This window comes from Lolium rigidum, chromosome 2, assembly GCF_022539505.1.
Source record: "Lolium rigidum isolate FL_2022 chromosome 2, APGP_CSIRO_Lrig_0.1, whole genome shotgun sequence".
Lineage (NCBI taxonomy): Eukaryota > Viridiplantae > Streptophyta > Magnoliopsida > Poales > Poaceae > Lolium > Lolium rigidum.
In genome coordinates this window covers 211,466,198-211,490,557 of record NC_061509.1, presented here as the reverse complement: position 1 = coordinate 211,490,557, position 24,360 = coordinate 211,466,198, and the positions used below count along the sequence as shown (strand labels likewise).

At 45.1% G+C, this 24,360-nt stretch overlaps 2 protein-coding genes across 2 annotated transcripts; both read right to left on the bottom strand.

Moving 5' to 3' along the window:
• Positions 1–1,190: 1,190 nt before the first annotated feature.
• LOC124690528 (hydroxymethylglutaryl-CoA lyase, mitochondrial-like) lies at positions 1,191–7,913 on the bottom strand. Its single transcript, XM_047223904.1, has 8 exons — positions 7,696–7,913; positions 7,185–7,359; positions 6,769–6,948; positions 3,177–3,257; positions 2,935–3,098; positions 2,204–2,340; positions 1,644–1,759; positions 1,191–1,532 (listed from the first exon to the last, which is right to left on the bottom strand). Exons 1-8 carry the CDS (start codon positions 7,911–7,913, stop codon positions 1,284–1,286), a joined length of 1,320 nt encoding a protein of 439 aa, XP_047079860.1. The 3' UTR covers positions 1,191–1,283.
• A 5,782-nt stretch (positions 7,914–13,695) lies between these two features.
• On the bottom strand, positions 13,696–17,403 carry LOC124688064 (rab escort protein 1-like). The gene is made up of 9 exons (XM_047221779.1): positions 16,603–17,403; positions 16,400–16,522; positions 16,125–16,224; positions 15,792–15,830; positions 14,876–15,092; positions 14,715–14,790; positions 14,373–14,568; positions 14,161–14,241; positions 13,696–13,785 (listed from the first exon to the last, which is right to left on the bottom strand). The coding sequence occupies exons 1-9, from the start codon at positions 17,337–17,339 to the stop codon at positions 13,696–13,698; spliced, it is 1,659 nt and encodes a 552-aa protein (XP_047077735.1). The 5' UTR covers positions 17,340–17,403.
• Between the last annotated feature and the right edge of the window lie 6,957 nt (positions 17,404–24,360).

The window sequence follows — 24,360 nt, the reverse complement described above, 5'->3', positions numbered from 1 at the left end:
CACATAGGACGATGAAGGACGACGAGTGCGGGACGACGACCAAAACGTATCGTGGGTGGATGGCAGAATAAGGAACCTCTTTAGTCTTTTTAAGTAGTAGAGATAGAGATTTTTAAGTAGTAGAGATAGAGACTCTGTTTTGGAGAGGTTTTCCGACAAGCTCGGGGACCTGGCCTACAAGTGGGTAACAGTAGTAGTGTTGGACGTTGTTGCCGGATCTGTGCAGCCCTGAACTGAAACTAGTACTCGCACGAAAAGTGTGTTTGACACATGAGCACTAGTGCTCTTGGTTTTTAAAAATTATGTTTTTTGAATTTCAAAAAATTTAAGATTAATACCCACATATATATAAACATTTCGAAAGCACGGTAGAAATTTTGGAGAGAAATATGTTGTATTTTGAGCTATATATACAAAAAAGACAAATTTCTGATAAATATCTACTCCTATCCGTAGCCACAAATTTATTTTTTTCATGTAGCTCAAAATACAATGCAATTTCAACCGAAACTTCACACGAGTATTCAAGACATGTGTATATATTCATAAAATAAATGTGACAATTTTTTTAAACACAAATACACGAATTTTAAATATTTTAAAAGCTTGGAGCATTGGTGCTCATGTGCACCAAATGTGCTTCCGTACCCGCAGCATTTTATTTGATCATAGTCTGGGCGTGACAGTAAATTATGGACAACTTCAAATCTGCGAGAGGGATGATCCACTCTGCAAATATCGATCGAAACTTGAACCCTTGTATAGGTATTCCATTTCAGAAAGCACAACAATGGAAATGGGTAGTCAGCATTGGTATAAGATATATTCCCATGTTTCGATCTTTTCATTTTATATACCCATTTGGTTATCTATAAATGAAAATAAAGCTAAAGAAGCTTTATTTTGTGGGTTAGTGAACCCGCAAGACAAGTTGGTGCACTAACAGTCCAATTATCTTCGCAAAAAAAGTCCTAACAGTAACAAAAATGTGTGCTCCTTTCGATCCATAATAACTGTTGGGAGTACAAGAGATTTTACAGCTGAATCACACAGCCGAGAGAATGAAAGGCCCGTAGGTAGATGATCAACAGAAAAAAAAAAGACGCTTTCTTTTGCAAAAAAAACATTTTTTATTCTTTTATACTTAATTTTATTTGTGTTGGTATTGTACATGTATATTCTGCAACAGGTGGTTACGAACATACATTGCAAGAAAGGGTTTAGAATTCACAGGCATCGGATGAAGATGTTACAGAGTAACGACAGTAAGAGCAGCCTCATAGTCATAGTTTTGAGGCGCTAGCTGTAACCTTGCTCAGGGCAGTCGCTGCCTTGGACCCAGACTGGCGCCCCAGATGCTTGCAGATGAACTCGCCGGCTGCCATTACCTTGCCCAGATTGACGCCTGTCTTGATCCCCAACCCGTTTAGCATGTATACGACGTCCTCGGTGGCAACATTCCCTGATGCACCCTTCGCATAGGGGCAGCCACCGAGGCCAGCGACGGAGGAGTCCACGACACTGACGCCCATCTGGTTGAGCAAAGAACACGATTGATCTCATGTGATGGATATAATAAGGTTTCCAAGCGCCATTCTTGTTTTGCGTGATGGTTTGTTCAGAGTATCTTGTCAGATGATTACCTGGAGAGAGACAAGGATGTTCGAAAGAGACTGGCCATAGGTGTCATGGAAATGGACCGCAAGCTTTTCCACGGGAACGACCGACATAACTGCCTCAAGCATTGGAACAACCGTGCCTAAACACATGGAAGATGATACGTGTCAACTGAGATATTCACAAAGCAAAAGTTAGTTTATCTAGAAGAGGAAGGCTGCTCAAACTACATAATTAAGCATAATCTTTCATAAAAAGAGGAGTTAAGATTTACTGAACTTGGTGATGTACCACTGGTGTAGAATTAGGGACAGTTTTCTTCTATGTTAGTTGTTGGACTTGTTGAAACAGATTAATGTCAGGAAAAAAAATAGTTTGAAGATGAGAAAAAAATCATCATTAATTTGAAGGAAACACGAAAACCAAATCAGGCCAAATATGCCAAAGCTGTGAGGACCTAGGTATGATACTATCACCAAATATCATTGCTTAATGAAGTGTAGCAAACTGACGTCCTAAGAGTAGCAAAATATAGCTCCCGCATACTTAAAACAAAAAATACGGGCAGTTAATAATGTAAGATAACCTGGGGTACCAACTCCAATTGTATCACCAAGTGAAACCTCGTAGCAGCCCATGTCATAAAGCTCTTTGGCAACATAAGCTACATCTGAAGGAGGTACTGATCCTTCTACTGGGCATCCAACCACGCAAGAAACATACCTACATTGTTGCAGAATAGAGAACCACAATATTAAGAGTCTCAAATATTAATTAACATATGTCGCACTGTAGAAACTGCACATATATGGAATCTAATTCCCATATTATATTACAATCTAAAGATAAGCCTCAAATATTCACAGTTTCAAATATGCTCCAACGTCGCCAGCATAGGAAGTAGAACATCAAACATAAACCATCACTTCTCGTAAAGATATGGTTCAGGTGCAACCATATCGAATTGATATATCGCAAAGCTTTCAAAAGTTACAAACATGCATGAATATGGTGCATACAATAAGATGGGAACCTGCAAAATTTATCCAAAATTATGACCAACTGTGGCTTCTGTAGCACGGTGGCGTCAGGTGTCGATGCCAGGGTTTTGGACTAAAGTGATTCAGTTGTTCGAGTTAACGGACCAGATGTACATTTCCCCAGTTAATGGACTAAATTGTTCGGACGAGTTTATGGACCAAAGGTGTCTTCTACTCTTTCGTAAATGTTTCTTTACTTCATGTATATATCAAGCTAGAAAGTAAAAATGAATGAGCAAAGCTCCAACTTAAAAATTTAGAAAATTAATTAACTCACCCTCGCACAGGAATTTCTTGCTTTTTTGCTGCAAGAGCAACATCATTATAACGGGCAAGGCTCTCTTTAATTGAACAATTTATATTTGACTTCGAAAATGCTTCAGAAGCTGATGCAAATATTGCAACTTCTTTTGCACCTGCGGCGGCTGCTGCTTGAAATCCCTGATGATAAATGAGCAGAACAAATATTAAAAGGGGTAAACCAACAATACAAAATCCACTTGATTAGAAATAATTTACCTTAAGGTTTGGAGTCAATACAGGAAAGTTTACACCCGTAATATTCCGGACCACTTCCATAACATCCTTTGCATCAGCTAGCTACAATTATTAATTTCATATCATTCAGCAATGGGATGTCAAATACATGACTGGCAAGATGAACTCACGGACATGCAAAACAAAAAAATTAAACTTGAAATAAGGGCCCGGTAGCATAACTTAAGAAGCATGCAAACCACGCAAATTTGAGGCCACATGATTACAAAGACTGTTTACATTCATATTTTTTATTTCTTTGTCAGATGAGAAGTTTTCAGTTAGACCATAACAGAATGCTACATATTTAGACCACAATGTTACGTAGACCATTCAGCAATTAAGTTTTCAGTATTAGACACTCCTGTATAAGTTTCCTTTCCTCGCTTCATTGCAGCAACAACAACAACAACAACAACACAACAACAACAACAAAGCATTTATTCTCAAACAAGTTGGGGTAGGCTAGAGGTGAAACCAATAAGATCTCGTAACCAACTCATGGTTCTGGCACATGGATAGCAAGCTTCCACGCGGCTCTTTCCATGGCTAGTTCTTTGGTGATACTCCAGTCCTTCAGATCTCTCTTTACGGACTCCTCCCATGTCAAGTTTGATCTACCCCGTCCTCTCTTGACATTATCAGCACGCTTTAGTCGTCCACTATGCACCGGAGCTTCTGGAGGCCTGCGCTGAATATGTCCAAACCATCTTAGACGATGTTGGACAAGCTTCTCTGCAATCGGTGCTACCCCAACTCTATCTCGTATATCATCATTCCGGACTCGGTCCTTCCTCGTGTGGCCACACATCCATCTCAACATGTGCATCTCCGCCACACCTAACTGTTGAACATGCCGCCTTTTAGTCGGCCAACACTCAGCGCCATACAACATTGCGGGTCGAACCGCCTTTTAGCTTTTGTGGCACGCTCTTATTACAAAGAATGCCAGAAGCTTGGCGCCACTTCATCCATCCGGCTTTGATCCGGTGGTTCACATCTTCATCAATATCCCCATCCTTGTGCAGGATTGACCCCAAGTATCAAAAGGTGTCCTTCTGAGGCACCACCTTCCCATCCAGGCTAACCTCCTCCTCGTGCCTAGTAGTACTAAAACCGCACATCATGTACTCAGTTTTAGTTCTACTAAGTCTAAAACCTTTCGATTCCAAGGTTTGTATTCACGGGTAAAAATTAAGAGCTTGTGCACTATTCGCCCCGTTGGACACTAACTTCACGCAGATAACACTGCCAATATCCAGCAACCAGCATTGCGGCATATATACAGAGGCAACCAAATTGGAGAAACTCCAACCTTTGCATCAGAACCGTTATTCATTTGTAGGAGGAAACTTTAGTTCTGAAGCTACAAAGAAAACATCCAGAGGACCCACTGTACCACTCATCCCTTGTTGGGTTCTGCAGCTTCCCAGGCTAAATATCATATGCTATGTATCTCTCTGACCGTGGAAAATATGTTAGGAATATAAAACCAAACAAATTCCGTGGTAGTGAAGCTCCACTTTTAATGCAAGGTAATGTTCACACTCCCATTGACCTGGCAAGAATCCTACACAAATGACTGCTCATAATGCGTAAAATTCCCAAGGTTTGTAAGAGATGATACAATTTATGCTAATGCTAAAAGATATTGTACTGTACCATATGGACACAAGCTAAGCATGCTAGCAACCAATGGGCCCAAAAGCTGCTGTTGTTCCATAATTTTGCAGTCTATAAAAGTAACTAGCAGGTTTCAGTCATAAAATGTAACTACCAGCAAGTTCATTTTACAAATAGATAGATGGTAGAGTTCTTCCAGATTGTGTGGATCAATAGATATCGAAGATACAACAACAGGGTAACAGAGATCTTCTGAATTATCAACTCGTGTCATAAATGCACAAGGATCAAACTGGTAAACGGTGTTACCCATATGGAAGAAAAAACATGAGGTAATAGCACCGGACATACAACAACTTGCATGGTGGGAGCAATTTCATACAACAACTTGAAAAATGTGGTGAGGTAGTACACAAACTTGTTATTGAGGTGCAAATTAGTACAGAACCTTTCTAGACATGATACGTGGCAGCGTTTTTTTTGTACAAGCCCGGTACAATTTTTCTCACATTAGTGCCATTCGACCTCTTTTCCCAATATTCGTCGATAATCCCCGCCATCGCTCTGCATTGTGTACTTCTCATTCGTGGCGGGTCCGCCCATAGCCGTGCCAGGCTGCTACGCATGCGCCTCAACCCCGTTGGCTTTGAGTATGGCAGCAGCGCACTCATCACATCCCTCACCTCCAGCATCTCGCTGGTGGTCTTGCCCGTCAACAGACGCATGCCCGTCGGAGACGGAGACATGGCAAAGCTCAAGGCAGCAGGTGAGCTGGTGTTGCGGTCATCCCGGCCCGAATGGCGCGGTGTGGTCCACCGGCACCAAGTGACGGTCACATGCAGTTCGCCAATCTTGATTATGTCTCCCATTTTGCAGAAGTTTGCTCGTCTCTTCCATTTTACATAGCTCTTAGCTAATCATGCTCACCGTGGGAGAGAAGAGCCCTAGAGAATGGAACCGCTGCTTGAATGGAGAGCCATCGCCGACCCACAGCTTCCCCGGACGACAAGATGCGGGCGAGGCACCCCGTCACAGCCGTCCGTCGGTTGTCGTGGCAGGCCAGCGAGCCGAGCGCATGTAGCAGAAGCATACGGCGATGCGAGGCTCCACTTCAGTGCTTTCTCATTCTTGTGTTCCTTAAACATATAGTGAATTATTATGGTATACGTTGGGCGCGCACCGGCAACAACAACAACCTAGTGCCATTCGACGGGACGAACATGACGGTGGTCGTTCTCACTCCTTAGCAATGCCCTTCGGGTTCTACGGCATGGTGGGGTAGCTCATGAGGCACGACCTGCTCCACGCGGGCGACGAAGGCCGATGTGTCGTCGGAGCTCTTGTCAAAGAGGACCAGCGCGATGTTGTCGCCATATAGAGTTGCTCCGTGTCCTCCTCCCGTCTCCTCCGTGTTTCCTATGGCCTCCCAGTTCCACCGCGCGCTGTCGACAGCCGCCGGGCAGCTTGGCCGGGGATCATCCGCCGTACTTGCCGCTGCCCTGCCCAATGTCATGCAGCACCAGCCCTGTATGTTCCCCGTGGACGTGGACTCGTGGAGGCAGAGAAGAGCGACGTGGTAACGGCAGCGAGGTAGAGCCGGTTCATGTTTTAGTCCCGCTGCCGACGCGTTGGCGGTGAGCCACGCACCGTGCAAGCGCCGCCAAAGACTGACTGCTCTACGACTCTACGAGGACCACGTCGGTAGGCTAATCTAGAGGAAAGGGGGGAGAGGAAAGGGCCACAATTACGAGAGAAATACATGCAGCTTTTTTTTTGTAAAATTGCTGCTGCCACATGTCATGTCTTGATCGATTTTGTACTGATTTGCACCTCAATGGCAAGTTTGTGTAGTACCTGACCACATTTTTCAACTTATTGTATGAATTTGCTCCCACGACACAAGTTGTTGTATGGCTAGTGCTATTACCTCAAAAAACATTAAGAAGTTTACCTGTGGCACCCATTTCGGGGAGACAAAACTCGTTGCCTCAACAACGGATAATCCAGAGGTTGCCAGTCTCTTTATGAGCTCAATCTTTACAGGTGTTGGCACTGTATTTTTTTCGTTTTGCAGTCCATCACGCGGCCCAACTTCTACAATTTTCACAAACCTTGGCAGATCATGCATCATCTGGAAAGAAAAAAGGTGTTTGATCCAGTTAATGTGCAGGAAAACTTTGGTTTAATTTTACTTATGCAATGATGATTACAATTCTTGAGATAAAGATGCCAAGCTGATTCTTTTTTTTTTTTTTTGCGAAATGCCAAGCTGATTCATACATGCATACCAACAAACATTAGAAAATGACATCCGAAGTTAACCAGAATGGTAAGCTAACAAATGACGGTATAGATGGAAATACACACCCTTTTTACAATCCCTGTCCTCTCCTGGTCAGAAGAAGACGAGAAATATCTGCATCTCTGTTGGTTATTTGAAAGATAACTTCCATACAGAACATGGTGGTTCCCTCCGATCGACTTGCCTCGATTAGGCGCTGGATGTCTTTGATTTGTTCGTCTGCTGCTGGCATGCTCTTCCCTATTATAAACACGGAATTTCAGCCAGAGCAAGTAATTATGAAAGAAGAGTGCCGAATTACAGAGTCAACTCATCTTCGCATGATGAAGGTAAGAAGTTCAGTAATCATTATTCACTGGAGACAATGATAATAGCACAGTGAAGCAGGACGGTTCTAACAGCAATATAACATAATCATAATTCTGAAAATGTCACAAGTACATGAGACTGGAAAGTAACTGAATTCTCACGATGACATTATCCAGATTTTTTTCAGCTCGAGGTTCTGAATCCCGATGCACGCATGAGCATATTGCAGCTTGAAAGTAAATAGTACACACACCAAACGCCACTCACCGAAAATCGCCTGAAGAAGAGCACGTTTGAGGCGGCGCATCGGCCGCGCGATCCCCCGTGTCAGCTACACCGGGAGGCGGCTGCGATTTCTGAGAGACCTGCATCCCGGACCTCTGCAGAAGGGAGCTCGCCGCCGCCGCTGCGGAAGTCAAGGCGTGCAGGGGTACCGGCGAGGACGGGGACCCGGACCTCGACCAGACCCTGGACGCCGCCAGCATCCTTCGCGCCGCCGCGGGGGAAGCGGGAGGGATCAGCACGCCTGGCCGACCTCCCAGCACGTAGGCCTGGGCTGGCTGGGCTGATGGAGCTGGAGCGGGGAGAGTGCTTCTAGAAGCTTCTACGGATAGGAGAGGCAATAATAAAGGCGTGAAGAGTGAGGAGTCAGCAAAGGAGCGGAGTGACAGATTGCGTCCGGACACTGCGCACTCTTCCGTCGCGGCATTCCAATCCCAATCTTTCGGTCTACAACGCGGAGGTACTCGGTTTTTTTTTGGGAGTGTTTCTCCGTTCTCAGAAAGTCGCAACCGAAATTACCAGAGAGGGAGGAGAGGAACCGAACCTGGACCGAGACCGAGCTTCTCAAAAACAACAGTTCTTCATGGCAGAAGCTTCGCCGCTGTGGCAGTATCATATATAGTCCCTCTGTATCTCAGATATTTGTTTAAATTCAGATGCATATATATATTAATAATATGTTTGGTAAACTTAGCTGCAATTCCAATAGTATAGCCAACTGTTGGTTATAACAAGATGACATGTCATTTATAGTCACCATATAGCTAACATGTTGCCCATTGCAAATAGGCCACGAGGCAACTTTGACGAGTTGTTTGGTAGGCTAGGCTGCACGTTTAGTTGCCTGCAAAAATATATTATATTGTAAGTCTCGCGGTACGCATCTATAAATGCACTATTGTTGTCCCGAAGCTACATCCTAGGCGCAAGATCTTCAAGCCCCTCCATTGGCCCTCAGTAGTCCCTCGGGTACTCCAAATTCTAGAAAAGGAATGGACAACCATGTCAAGCATCCCCGAAATGTTATTGCAATGCCAATCTTATGAATGACATGGGTGCTTGTATTGACAAGCCTGACACTGGCGATGTGGTTTAGGCAATGGAACCGTGATCACCACGGCATGGCATTGGCAAGCATGTCTGTTGAAGGATAGAGAGGGAGAGAGATATGCGGAATATGTTGGATGATGTATTGAGCCTCTCGGGCGAGTATATATAGTGGTACAGACTTGGAGGCTAAGATAGCTCTCCTAGAGATATGGTAGGTAGAGATTACAAATCCTAGACTACCTAATATACCTATACCAAATATATCTCTAACACTCCCCGCAGCCGTAGCGGTAGTGACGTGAACAACGATGAGCGTCGCGGACGGTCGGACCGGAGAGAAGCCGAAGGTAGGAACCAACGGGCCGACACTCCCCGCGAGCCGTAGCGGGAGCGTCGTGGACGATGTCGCGTCGCGGATGCTTGGACTGTAGAGGAAGCCGAGGTGCTCGTGCGAGGTGGTAGCCCTTGTGCCGATGTCGAGGTAGCCGAGAGCGTGGGTGCTGCAACCTTGGTCGGGGGAGCCGCGCGAGGGGATGCCGTGGTCGATTCGTGGCCGGGTGCCGGTGTCGATGTAGCCGCATGCGAGGTGGTGTGTGAGGAGAGTGACGGAGACACGCCGAGGCGAGCCGTGGAGATGGTCGATGCCGGAGTCGATGCGGCTCGAGCCGTCGAGGACGAAGTGCAACCATGGTTTTGCCAGAACCAGGCGCACGTCGGGGACGAAGACATACTCTGGTTTTGCCAGAACCGAGTACGCATAGAAGAACTTGGCGGTGACACGTCGAAGCAGTCGTAGAGGCGATGCCGATGAAGACGAGACGTCCGGCGCGAGTTTGCCAGACTCGGGAACGTGTCGGGGACGAAGGCACTTCCGGTGTTGCCAGTACCGGGCATGCGAGGGTAGGGAACATTACAAAGTGCGCGCCATGTCGGAGTAGACTAGTAGAGGAGGTCTCGACGACGGGTGTCGGAGAAGAGGAGCAGGTGGTGTAGTCGGGGAAAAGGCGAGTCTCGACGACGGGTGTCGGAGTAGAGTAGCGGTGTGATGTAGTCGGGGAAGAGGCGAGGACGCCGGGCGGCGAAGCCGTAGTGTACGGAGACGTAGAAGGCAGCTAACCCAGCGGTGACCGGGGGTGGTCATGCCGGACGCCTAGACGGGCGTTGCGGTGGTCGGCGAGCTCGGCGCGACCTGGAGCAGCTTGGCGAGCCCGGCGGCGACCTGGGGTGGGGCGCGGCGGCGGTACACGAAGTAGGCGAGGAAGACCCAGCCGGCGTGACGAAGACCATGCGCGGATGGAGGCGACCCGCGCCGAAGGGGCGGCGCTGCGGTGGCCTCGGACATCGACGCGCTGGGGACGGCGAAGGCGACCGCGTGCGGCGACGCCACGGCCCGAGGGGCCGGCGTAGCTGCAGGGCGCGAGTCGGTGCAGCCGGCGGGACACCACCAGCCGACGCACGCGCCTCGAAGGCGCGTCGTTGGCTAGCGCGCGTGGACCAAAGGCGGCGGCGCTGCGACCCGAAGGGGCGACGCAGCGGCACCCTGATGCTCGATCGGTGGTAGGCGCGTGCTCGGGGACGTGCATGGCGTAGACGTGCGCTGGGTCGGTTGATCAGACCGACGGCGGCACGATACGCGCCATGGCGTGGACGACGCGCAGATCGGAGTCGATGGCGGCGTTGTCGATGAAGTCCCGGTCGATGGCGACGAAGACGGACAGGCGATGGAGACCGCGCGGGCGAGACAGCTCGTCGCGATGCACGTAGGGGCGCCCCGTGTGCGGCGCGTGCGGTTGTGCCGTGCGGTTGATGGCCGGTGCAGGTCGATGCCGTTGTCGGAGTAGAGGCGCAAGAGGACGACGGCGATGGGCGACTCAATCCGATCTATGATCGGTAAAACCAAAAAGAAAACACCGGTCGAGCGACCGGCGGAGCAAAAAGAAAATCAACCTACGGATTGGAAAAAAAAAAGACTCGAGGGCAGCGGATCAACGGATCGGCGAACGAACCCTTATACGGATTGCGCGGCCCCCAGAGTAGATCATGGAGATCGACCTCTCCGGGGGCGGCGCGGCGCGGAAGCTTGGCCGGCGGCTAGGTTAGGATCGGCGCCGCTCTGATACCATGTTGAAGGATAGAGAGGGAGAGAGATATGCGGAATATGTTGGATGATGTATTGAGCCTCCTGCGAAAGATATATAGTGGTACAGACTTGGAGGCTAAGATAGCTCTCCTAGAGATATGGTAGATAGAGATTACAAATCCTAGATTACCTAATATACCTATACCAAATATATCTCTAACAATGTCAATGAAATGAATACCAATGCCATGCATGCCGTCGCGGTGATCATTACGCCATGTCACGGTCACCGTCCTGCTTTCGTGCCACGATCAAGTAGTTCACGGCTGACAAAGACTGCTAGTACCAAATCAGTTATCTATCCTAAACCGAACTACCTTAATCCAATTTTGATGAGGTATTATCGAATCTATACAAAAATCTAATCTGAATTCGAAAACAGGGTAATTGGAAACTTGTAATCGGAAGGAGGAAAAAAGTGCCCGCCGGAGGTGGGAGGCTGCATCGCTGCTCCTGTCAGTGCTCAACGATGTCCCGCACCCCATACGGGACCCCTACCTGAGGTGATACGGACGCCGCTCGAGAACGAGCATATGCCGTGCCCCACTCATGGTGTAGCATGCCACGAGAAAGGGACGAACCCCGGTGGCGCGTCCATCTCCCGGCTAGAGCCTGTTGCACCCACTGCCATGACCGCCGCTTTGGTCATCGCAAACCCTAAGTAGGGGCTATTTTCCCCCATCGGGGGTCCAATGGTCGAATCCTCACAACGGCCAAGGCTGCAACCGCCGCGCTCCTCTCGTCCCCCTCGGCCTCGCTGAGATGGGGGAGAGACGATTTAACATTGGCATTACTATCGAGTCAATCGACGCCGCCGCATCGTGGAGGTCGCCGGCCTCGTAGCCGTGGATCATCAGCGCGCAATCGAAGGCCCGACGAGGATTGAGCTTCATCGCGGGAATTGTCGGTGGACCGGGCGGAGGATACTAAACCAACTCTCAGCTTGTAATTCTGAACCCTAAAATATTAAATCAATATATGAAAAAAACGCTTCGATAACCATCCACGCGACGGCCGATCAGGAGGTGCTCAAGGTTACCAGTCACCTCCCGTCGGCGCCACCGGTCTGCCCCAAATCTGTGGCCTTCGGGCCATGGAGGAGGGGTTACGTCTTTTCTGATTTAGGGTGAAGGTTTGGTGGGGCGACGCTCAGGTGGTGGAGGCGGTGTCTTCTTCAATAAAGTCTCCCCGGCTTCAGCCCCATCTCATCAGCGACGTCGAGAAGCTTGTGGGAGTGATGTGTTTCTTGAAGAACTTTTCTGGCTGGGAGGATCTTCGGATCATCATGGAGCTTCATCGACGGGTATTCCTTCTTCCTCGTCTCTGGAACGGATGTGATCTTCTTGATTCGTTTGGCGACTTCCCATCCACATCCAACAGCGTCAGGTTGACTCGGCGACACACCATCAACACGGTATGGAGGTTGAAGACAAAGGGCATCTTAGGGATTTCGTTATAATTTTCCTTTTATTGAGGTGTTTTATACTGTTCTATGTTCTATGTTTCTCTTAATACCAAGGTCCTCTTTTTGCAAAAGAAAAAACCAATACATGGACGGGAGATCACACAGGACTAGAGGAGCGCTGACGGTGGCTTAAGAACGAATGGGGGTCTTTGGTCAACATCTTTTTAATCCGAAATAAATTCGTGAGAAAATGGCTCGTGTTCCTCACATCTTAGTAAATGCATGACACTGACAGATTTTATTATTTCAAAGGAAAGAAAGCATCGACCAACATGGGCAGGCAGCCAGAGAAACTGAAGAGTTTAGAATGTACAGGCCGGAATTCATCTAGAAACGAGAGCATAAACCGTATACGCATCAGACCAGCATTTTAAACACAAATTCCTTTAACTGTTTTAACTCCTACAAAGATTTAATCGGTGTAACAAATGAAAGGTGCCGCATGCAGCTTGTGCAGTATGTAACAATTACATGCTGCAACAAGTCATACAACCATCGATGCTGTAGCCTGTAGTCTCACTCACTGGCCATGTGATTACGATGTATCCAAACTTACAATTACAAATGGCTTCATGTATCTTCTGTGAGGAATTCGTCCAGAAAAAATACTTCATCCTGTGAAAAATAACAACCAACTCAGGACAAGAACACTTTTGCTTAAGGTATCTATCTAGCTTATGAGCCAGTATGATAGATTGATAGTGTTCAAGTTTTAGCAAGAACATGTAATACCAACGGTGCAAGTGCAACTGAGCCTAACTGACTAACTGAGAGTCTAGAGTTACTACCAAAATTTTAGCACATGAACTTCACAGGTCATGTCGCTTCATTTGTCATCATCATGCATTGTCCTAACTAAATTGAAATATATGCAACTCTCAGATGTTACCATTGTGTTGCTCAATATTTTGGTTATTTGGCAAATACATACAAAAAGCTTCAACAACAAAATATTTTGGTGTTCTACAAAAAATATATTTGATAGGGAATTTCCCTGACACTTCTTTTGTTCACCATTTTTCGCATTCATCACCCAAACAGGTTTTCGGGAAGGGAAAAAAGTGTTTCTAAAGTTTTGATGATGCAAGTTCACAGTTACATTTCCGAATGTGACGAGGTTATGAGCAAACAGTACAAAGTCCCATAGGTCCACGTGCAAACAATTTTTATATGCTCAACACATGTAACAAAGCAAATTCTAAAAGGGGTGATCCCCAGCCTCTGCCTCGGTCAATGCAGACATCAGTCGATGCAGACAACCAATTTAAAAATAAGCAAACGGTGCAAGTTCCACATGCAAGTGATATTATTACCTCTACAAACATGTTCCTTATTCTGCAGAATCAGAGTCGTCATCGGCATATTTGGGAGCTGAGTTTCTAGGCAGGAATTCTTCGCTAGGATAAGTATCTGAGAATAACTGCAAGAAAAACAACAAGGGAAATTTATAAGGTGGAACATAGATGCTTAATGTCTATCTTTTTCTCTTGTTAAAATCTCAATATATTATGCTCGACAGAGCTAATGGCGTTACAAAAATAATTGACGAGCAAACCTCCAAACCTACATCATACATAATGTAAGGCGAATCCATACCAGCACTACATACATAAACAAATTACTGTTTCTTCAATGTGAAACATGTTTAATATTGACATGAACAGTTCAGTTCTGAAGCTTCCATGATGAGTCACAATTCTTTTTTTTTTTTTTGAAAGAGATGAGTCACAATTCTAGCCAGCTGTCTCATGCTCATACTAATTCAAGAGTAAAATATATCATCACAGTGCAATACCTTTTTTGTTGATTCCAGTATATTCCTGTAGTCCAGATTTTCATCAGGCATAGGGCATGACAACACAGTACCAGATGTTCCCTGATAGTGGAAGACAAGACAGCAGATGTTTTTAATACAAATACATAAATATGCACATGAGCAGCGCACACTTTTACGAGTGTTGGAACTACCATGAATACAGTCATAGTGATGATTAAATGAAGGCACACCTGTGTGATCTCTTGAACATACACACAATTCCAGATTAGCGTTGGCTTTGCATTATCAATGTTTTCGCTGGTTGTCTCCAAATGGCCTTCTGAATCATCTGAACCCTGAGCACTGAAAAGAACCTCTATTGCTTTGTTTATGCATTGCTTTCCCATAAAGACATCAGTACAGGGAGTAGACAGATATGCCATGAACCTGCAAGTGAGATGGCTTGTAAGCGAAGTTGCCTGCCTAAACTATATGGTAATCATTTTATTTTTAAATACAGTGATTCCTAGGTTAGATGCAGCAAGTTAAGACTAAAACTGGATATGTAAATGATAGGATATATAAATACTTACATTCCAGGAGGACATACTGCTACATTGCTGCTCAACTGAAGCACCCGAACAGCTGCTGCCTGCTGCTCTTGTAGTGCTAAAATGAAGGAAAGAAATGAGAAGCAAGAAAATTACCTATTCAAGCAATGCAAACATTATCAAGGCGAAATAAATGTTCTTACATTTTGGGGGAAAAACAACCAGAACACTTGATTTGCCCTGTTTAATAGAGCTGCTGGTTATGCATATTCCTCTAGCAACTTTTCTTGGCGAGTTTGAGTCTGAAACATCAGATGGGATATCCAAGGAAGGAATTTTGAATGAAGGATCAAGAATCAACTGCTGGCACAAAATATCCTGACCAGATGCCAATCTGGTGCCTATATAACGCTTCTTTTCCTGATCAAGAGAATGTTGATCGTTGGGTGTTAATCATAAATTATGGAATTGGTCGTGCAGATCCCTAACTAAAAGCATGCAACATCTCTCATAGACAAATAATTACAGAAAATGATCACTCATTTACTGGTTCTGGTGATTGATATAATTTATCAAAGAAATATGAAATGAGTCAGTGCCACCCTTAGTGATTGATCTAATGTATCAAAATATATAAAATGAGTCAGTGCCATGCTTATCCTAAGCAAAAAAAACGTTTCACTCTTGCCTGTACTTAGAATAAGACCCTCAGCTCCCCTGCAGATTGGACAAGAAACACTTTGGAGAATTGTTGTTGTTGACCTCACAACTGATAGATGGATAACCTTTCTGGTTGCGGGACAAACTTTCACCAACTAAAGATGCCAACAGGAAAATAGGAATGTTTGGAGATCGTTTGCATCATTTCCCGAGATATGGTAGCACAAGAGCACCCAATGTATGGCAGCACTAGCGTTTGGCCTATTCACTTAACCAAGTGGGTGTCATTGAATCTTATGCCTAGTTACGATTTGCTAGTGCACGTTTGGAAATGACAATGAAAGCTATACTGAAAAGATATATTTAGCAAGCAACAAACAGGAACAAATCATATTGGCTAATTGAGTAAACAAACAATGGCGCAAAGATGTCCGACATTGATCTTAAATTTTATCATACCTGGTCCAGGAGAAGGGCTGTGACCGGCATCCGCAGCACCTGATTGACAGAAACGAGATATACAAGAGGCTAAGCATCAAAAGGTTCACAATAGACAATAGTTTACAGGATAATTGACCAAGTTTTTTCTTTATAAATGCAGGTCATTACAGTAGAGAGGTGCCAAACCCTTGGCCTAGCACATCATCATTACCAAATGTTTAGGATCCAGTCAGGTGGAAGAGACACTTAGACACCATGAGGATAGAAAGAGGATGTAGCTACATGATTATCATTAAGCCAAAGCTACAGGGTAAAACCAAAGCCAGATATACTTTGTGAATAAGATCTTACATATAGGGCGCCCTTAACAGCAGCAAAGCGGCAGAAAGCTTGCGGCAGCTCGCCATGCCCATACATAGGATAGATGAAAGCACCTTCTGCATTAGCGAACCTGTTAGAGAAAAAATAAGCATGTGTCAAAATTTAGACCACGTGAAGGCATTTATATAAAAAAATCGCAACCACAAGCTAGACAAAAGTAAATGGATTAGTGAACCAAGGTATACACATCATAGAAAATACGTCTTCCGAAAGAGGACCAAAAAGGTTGAAGCGAGCAAAGTGACCTCTTAATAGACGACAAATAGAGAGCTATGCTCTTGATTCCATCTCTCGTTGTTAATAATTTCTCACACGAGTCCGCGGCATCTTGATCATAATCTGCCATGGCAATGGCATACAACATAACCCTGCAAACAAGGCACAGAAGCCCGCATCAGTCACATTGCTAAGAATAGGCTACTGCTAGACCAGTTGAGAACGCTCTTACGCGCTTATCTTCAGTGGAAGCCTCTGTTTCTTGAGGAATTCAACGAAGGGGAGGTCCAGGTCCTCCTCGGATATCTTGCCCGAGGCCTCTCCCTCCCCCTCCTCCTTGTCGCCAGAGGACGACGCGGCAATGTGCGACTCGACAAGCTTGAAGAAGCTGAACAGGAGGGTCTTCATGCCAGGCTTAAGCGTGCTGTCCATGAAGATGGCCCCCTTGGAGTCCGGCACCGGGTAGAGGGCGCCGTCCCAGTAGAGGAGGCTGCCCCCCTCCACGCTCTTGAACTCCACATGGTTGTTCCCACCTGATCTGAGAAGAAGGTCCACGGCCTCGTCGGCGCAGTACAGCACCCTGGGACCCACCAGGTCGACCGTGAAGCGGCCGGACGGTTCGGGAACCGTCCCCGAGGTCTCAACCTCCGAGTACAGACAGCGGCGGTCGAGATGGACGGCGCTGTGCGAAGCGGCGGCGGCGGGGGAGGAGGTTGCGGTTGAGGGAGGCGGGCAGGGGGCGGAGGAGCCGGGGGAGAGGAAGGAGGGGAGGGACGGGAGCGGGACGGAGGAGTAGAGGGAGCCGTAGAAGGGGTTGGGGTCGACGTGGAGGACGGTCTTCCCGGCGGCCGCGCAGGCGGCGGCGAGGATGGACTCCGGGAGCCCGGTGCCGCAGACGACCACGTCGAATGAGGTGGGGTCGATTGTGGGGTAGTCGTCCGGGAAGCCGCCGGCGGAGGCGTCCGCCATGGTCAGCGGCGAGTCGCTTAATCAGATGGAGATCAGCAGCGGCAGGAGCTGCACCTGGAAAGGGGAAATTCCACACGATTTAGCTGCGCATTCACGCAAACACGTTGGAGGCACAGCTCAACTCGATTGAGGTCTGAGAGGGAGCGGCAGCTCACCGTGCGTGTGCGGCAGCTCCAGCCGACGCCGGCCACCAACTCCCGGCGGCGGCGAGATACCCGCTGTCAGCCGCCGCTACAAGGTACAAACTGTGGCGGAGGCGCGAGAGCGAGAGACCGTAGAGCGTGTGTTGGTGTGGGAACAGCCGAACAGGAGAGAGATCGCCGCCGCGAGTTGGATTTGGAGGAGTGCGATGCGGATGCCTATACAATTTCGTTGCCGGTTGCCGTCGTAGCTAAGTCTATTTTTTTTTTCAAACGTCGTAGCTAAGTCAAAATGACTGGCTGATCTGAACCTGAACGAGCTGGACATGATTTCCAAGGGAAGAGTTTGAAGGAGGATCTTATTCCATTCGTTAGCAACCATGAAAAAAAGTACAGATTGTAGCCTCCATTTGACGAAGTGCAGATTTTGGGAGGCTGAGAGAGAGAGAGAGAAGAACCTCTCTTGAGGTACTAATTGTCAAATCAGTCAAGCACCTGAGTTTGTATCTAGTGCAAATGTGTAGCACTAAACCAGAAAATAAAATGCTTTACATAAACCATAGTTCTGAACTGTAAACTTTACAGTGGTTCCCTTCTTTTTGACAATTAATGCCATAGTAACAAATACTATATGGTAGAGATACACGAGCTGACTCTAACAATTAAAAAATAAAATCTAAAAGATACTAACAAATTTTGAGGTTTCCAAAAAAAATCTTTTTCCAGACACAATGTACTCTTCTTAAGGCAGCCAAAGATAAATAACGAACCATAGACCTATAAATATCGACGAAGATTCTCCTATCATTTTAATTTGAGCCGCAATGTCAAGGATGTGTGCACTCGCGCAACTATTAAAGTAATCAATCAACATCGGCAAGACTATTAACACTAGTATCTCAGAAAATAACAACCGGACAGCCTTATCGACGTCGCTGGAGAGCCGAGAGTTTGAATCACCATTATCGAGAATGATAGGGCAAAGGTGTCCGATCTTTCGATGAGATGGGGATAAATCGATTTGTTGGTGGAGTTCGTGCTTGACGATCCGACTACACGTGCAAAGCTCGTGCGCCAATGCAATCGCTAGGACAATCTCCGGGAGTTACTGATCTTGCGGGAGCACGATCAGCCTGACCGAGCAAGGATCTTAATTCCTACCGAAATCGAGAACAAGTAAGAACTAAAGATGCAATCAGAATATTGCGAATAGAGATGAAAGCTTGATTGATAATGGTGGGATTCCGAATAGTCGGTCTTGTTCTGGGCGTTGGCCTCAAAAGAAGTACACGAAGTTGCAGCAATTGGCTAACTTTTAATCTAATCAAAATCCAAGTTCTAATGACGGCTACGGAGGGATATATATGGGGGAAGTCAAGGGATTTTCGTCCAACCAGCTAGGGTTGGCCAAAAACACCCCTAAATGGGCCTTCCTCCACTTATATGGCCTCTTAAAATCCCCTAAAATACCTAATCCGAAAATACATGGGCCTGGCCCATTAAATAAGGTGACGCCAGCACCAAAACTAACTCTTTGGACGAATTTTATGATGGAGTAACTTGTATAATTCATCCAAGCATCATTGCTTCACTATGGTGGCTTCAATGTTCTGAAATCCTCGCTTGCAACGCCATCCTGAATCCTTGCAGGTCTGCTGTCATCTCCATGCACGTTCCTAATCCAATGCTTGGCGTCCATGCTAGATGCATTCCTAAATAATATAAATACATTTGATTTAGGCAGCATCATATTCTCATATATATTAGGAAGGATTCCTAGTAACGAATGTACCTGAGATGTGGTTGTAGGAGTATTGGTTGTATCTATCATAAAGATGTCATCATCATCCTCCCCTACTTGAATTGAAGTCGTCCTCGACGTAGTCTCATTTTTTTCACCAAGATATGCCTTCAAATCGGAGGTAATCATGTCCTCATCATCCTCCCTTTCTTGAAAGAAAAGCCGTCCTCGGTGATGTTTATTCTGTAAACATGCTAACAAAAGAGACAAGGTATATGCATGGTATATGTATATGTCATCCGTTTTAACAGATCTCTCATGTTTCCCATTTAAGTTTGTACATATTCCAGTATTGTAGTAGCGTAGAAGCTTATTAGTCCCCATTAAACATTTATCACAACTCAATTTGCAAGCACATATTAACTCCTTTCAAATTATAATGCTCATCATTAAACCATCCCAAAGTTGGTAAACCAAAATGCAAGGTCTCAAATTTACTAGCCACACAATGTTGAATTAAACAATTTTGCAGCAAGTTATTTGGCATAGAATGAATACCAACATTGGAGGTCATATCAAAATGAGAAAGCATATACACAAATTCAGTTTTATTGGAACTATAAGAATCATCACACATGATGCAAATCCTATGTACCATAAAAATATTGGTGCTGACATACTCCCCAACCAAATGAAAAGTAACATCAGGGGCGTAGACACTCTTTAAACAAGGAAGTTCATCAATTTGATGTCTAGCATGTGACAAGGATATAGGTGGATCCATCACAACAGAAAACAAAGAATTAGCATGAGAAATCTTAGCCAACACTTCATTATTCATAACCAGTTTTATATGATCCATACTAGAGTCATCTTTCAAGTCACAAGGTGCGATATCGGAGCAAGAATTTCAGTTTGTGCACTCAGAGATATGGAAGAATGAACTTGTACAGTAGGTGTGTTTAACATAGTTGGTATATCAGTTACACAAGTTCCTAACACATGATCATCCTTGGAAACAAAAGTCTTCGTTGGTACACTCATATCAATAGAGGAATGAAAAACAGCACATGGTACACAAAAATTTGTAGGTCTGTCATAACTAGAGTCAACCAAAAGATTGCTAGTCATATCAATGATAATTTCAGTGGGTGCACTCATATTCCAAGACAGATTAAAGTGATCAACTGGTACACCCAACAAAAAATCTTTCTTAGCATGTAACTCAGTTGGGACACTCGAATTGATAGATGCATGAATATCCACAAAAGAAGCACCCAAAACATTTGGTATTGTAGCATGCAATTCAGTGGGTATACTTAAATCAATAGAAGAATCCATTTCAGTATTAATAATTTCAGTGGACGCGCACATCGTCAAAGAAGAATTCAATACAGTACTAATTGCGCTCACAACAACATCAATCTCAGTGGTACTATCACATGGTACATGCAAATCAGTAGTATGATCCTCTAATATAGGCGGTGTGGCAAAATCATTTTCTACCTCATCACATGGTATATTAATATCAACATTGCATTCATCAATTTCAAGTTCATGAACAAAACTAGGAAGCATCTTCATTGTTATATCAGAAGATTGTTTCAAAGTGACAACTCTATCCTCAGTCAACTCAGTAGACAAATGATCACATGACATATGTAAATCATCATGGAATTCATCAGTCACATGTGGAAGGACAAAATCAGTACCTTCATTTTTACCTTGTGACTCCAACGCAGAAGATGTTCGCAGCGACGTGTCACAAGTCTGTGGCTGGGCGACTCGCTCAACAATATCCATGCGTGGAACGTTGGAAGAAACAACCGGTGCTAGTGTGCATGACTTGAAAGAGTTGGAATGGTCCAACGTTTTCTCCTGTATGTGTTTCTCGAAAGCACAAGCTCGAACATATATACCAATAGTAGAACGAGGAATATACTTAAACATAACCTTAATATCAGGGTTCAAGCCATTGAAAAACATGTTTCTAGTACTTTCCTCAAATTCCTTTATATCACAACGGTACATGTAAAATTTAAATTCCTGATAGTAAACATGCACAGGTATTACTACCTTGTTCTAATCGTTCAAGTTTGCGGAGCAGTTCACGTTGATGAGAAAGAGGCACAAATTTACGTCTCAAAACAGATTTTAAATCTACCCAAGTAGTAGGTGTATTATCAACATTTTCTTTATAATTCCAGTCCCACCAAACGGAAGCAAGATCAATAAAAGTTTGGGCGACAATTCTTACTTTCTCATGTTCATTAAAATCATGGTATCCAAAAATATTGTCAACCTCAAACTCCCAATCAAAATAAGCATTTGTATTATATCTACCCTCATAAACTGGTAAAGATATAACCTGATCATGATCTCGTGTAAATGGTTGCACATGCAGCTCCGTAGTCATCATGGTACTCGGGTCGATGGCTTGGTCCTCAATTCCTGTCATGGTTAGTACCCAAAAAGCACAAATGTATATGCCTACAAACTACGGAATATGGTGGTTCACGCGTAATTCGTCAAGCAAAATACAAAGCTCTTACAAGTTCTTACCAAACAGGAGGAAGGCGATATGGCAACCAGCAAAGATCAGCTTCTCCAAAGATTGCCAAAGCGATTACCAGGGGTCGACACAGTGCACGTGGAGATATCTGTGGAGCTCTGGGAAGGCAAAGTATAGTGATATGGTGGCACAGTAATCAAATCAGCGATGCAAATTGAGTAAACGCTCAACGAAGGTACTGTGCTGGTCCTAGGCTAGATCGTATTAGAGACGCGAGCCTAAATTACCAACGAGGTCACGACGCGGCACAAGATACAAGAGGCAGCGAAACTAGCACTGGAGGATAGAGGCACCTATGGTAAGGCGCCCAGTTTTTTTTTTTTTTGGACTCAATCTTGGCGCTTGACCCTAGAGGTCTCTATGGTAGGGCGCCCATATTTTTTTTCGTTTTTTTTTTGCGGAATCTACTCTTGGCGCTAGACCATAGAGGTCTCTATGGTCGGGCGCCCAGAAATTTTTTTTTTTGATTTTTTGCTTTTTTTTTTTTTTTTTGCAGAATCTACCCCTTTGGCGCTAGACCATAGAGGTCTCTATGGTCGGGCGACCAGAAATTTTTTTTTTCAATTTTTTATTTTTTCCTTTTTTGCAGCTAGACTGCTATCAGAATTCCGACGGAAAACGCGAAATTGACCAAGAAAACGGATCTAAAACCCGGAAAAACTCAGAAACAAAGATCAGGAAAGACCCTACGATGATGGGAATCAAAGGGGAACAACAAAGAGTTGATGGCAGATGTGGCGGAAGTGTATGGTGGCGGTGATATGGCAAGGACTGCAAGCGGAGATGGTGCGGCGGCGACGCGACTACTATGACCAGAACTCGAAACTCTAACGACTCTAGATGCTAAGACCAGCACACGACACAACGATTGCAGACAAAGACTCAAAAAGCAAAAACTGAAAAGATCATGCAATGGCTTGGCAGGGGCTATGGGACGGATGATCTAAACCTAATATATTTTTGTGGGGCTTTTTCTGGGTTATAGGTAAAACAAATCTACACTAGGAAAAACTGTAAATCTCACCGAGCAACCTGAAATCTGATACCACTTGATAGGGCAAAGGTGTCCGATCTTTCGATGAGATGGGGATAAATCGATTTGTTGGTGGAGTTCGTGCTTGACGATCCGACTACACGTGCAAAGCTCGTGCGCCAATGCAATCGCTAGGACAATCTCCGGGAGTTACCGATCTTGCGGGAGCACGATCAGCTCGACCAACAAGGGTCTTAATTCCTACCCGAAATCGAGAACAAGTAAGAACTAAAGATGCAATCAGAATATTGCGAATAGAGATGAAAGCTTGATTGATAATGGTGGGATTCCGAATAGTCGGTCTTGTTCTGGGCGTTGGCCTCAAAAGAAGTACACGAAGTTGCAGCAATTGCCTAACTTTTAATCTAATCAAAATCCAAGTTCTAATGACGGCTATAGAGGGATATATATGGGGGAAGTCAAGGGATTTTCGTCCAACCAGCTAGGGTTGGCCAAAAACACCCCTAAATGGGCCTTCCTCCACTTATATGGCCTCTTAAAATCCCCTAAAATACCTAATCCGAAAATACATGGGCCTGGCCCATTAAATAAGGTGACGCAGCACCAAAACTAACTCTTTGGACGAATTTTATGATGGAGTAACTTGTATAATTCATCCAAGCATCATTGCTTCACTATGGTGGCTTCAATGTTCTGAAATCCTCGCTTGCAACGCCATCCTCGAATCCTTGCAGTGTCTGCTGTCATCTCCATGCACGTTCCTAATCCAATGCTTGGCGTCCATGCTAGATGCATTCCTAAATAATATAAATACATTTGATTTAGGCAGCATCATATTCTCATATATATTAGGAAGGATTCCTAGTAACGAATGTACCTGAGATGTGGTTGTAGGAGTATTGGTTGTATCTATCATAAAGATGTCCTCATCATCCTCCCCTACTTAAATTGAAGTCGTCCTCGACGTAGTCTCATTTTTTTCACCAAGATATGCCTTCAAATCGGAGGTAATCATGTCCTCATCAGAGAACGTAGCAGCCGGGACAAAAACTGCGAGGATAATCCTCCTCGCGCCAACCATGAGAAAATATCCAAAATCGATCTAGCGAAGCAAGACCTGAAAACCCATACCTAGAGAATTGTAATCTTTCAACACCACCATTGATGTCGGGAAGGAGATCTCATCGTCGAACGATAGGTCAAAGATCACTTATTGCATACGATACCATCTCCATTGCGGGGAAACTAAGAAGAAGAAGGCCACCAAAATCCTAACATAATCTACTGAAAACACTGCTTTTATTGGAAACTACATGCATAGATCGGGTTTCCCACTCGACCCAACGACGGCGAAGCTGACCGAAGGAGAGGGAACCGTGATCTATGGAGGAGGCTGAAGTGAAGGCGGCTAGGTTTCCAAGCGGCGGCTAAAAAATGTAGAGGAGATTTTACAGTGTTCCCCTTCTAGTTTGCATGGTAGTTGTTAAACACATATCATCTAAAACAGGCTGCATCATGCTATTTACAAACTACATTGACCTCTCCGTCCTCTCATTAGCCGTTGAAGTAACTCT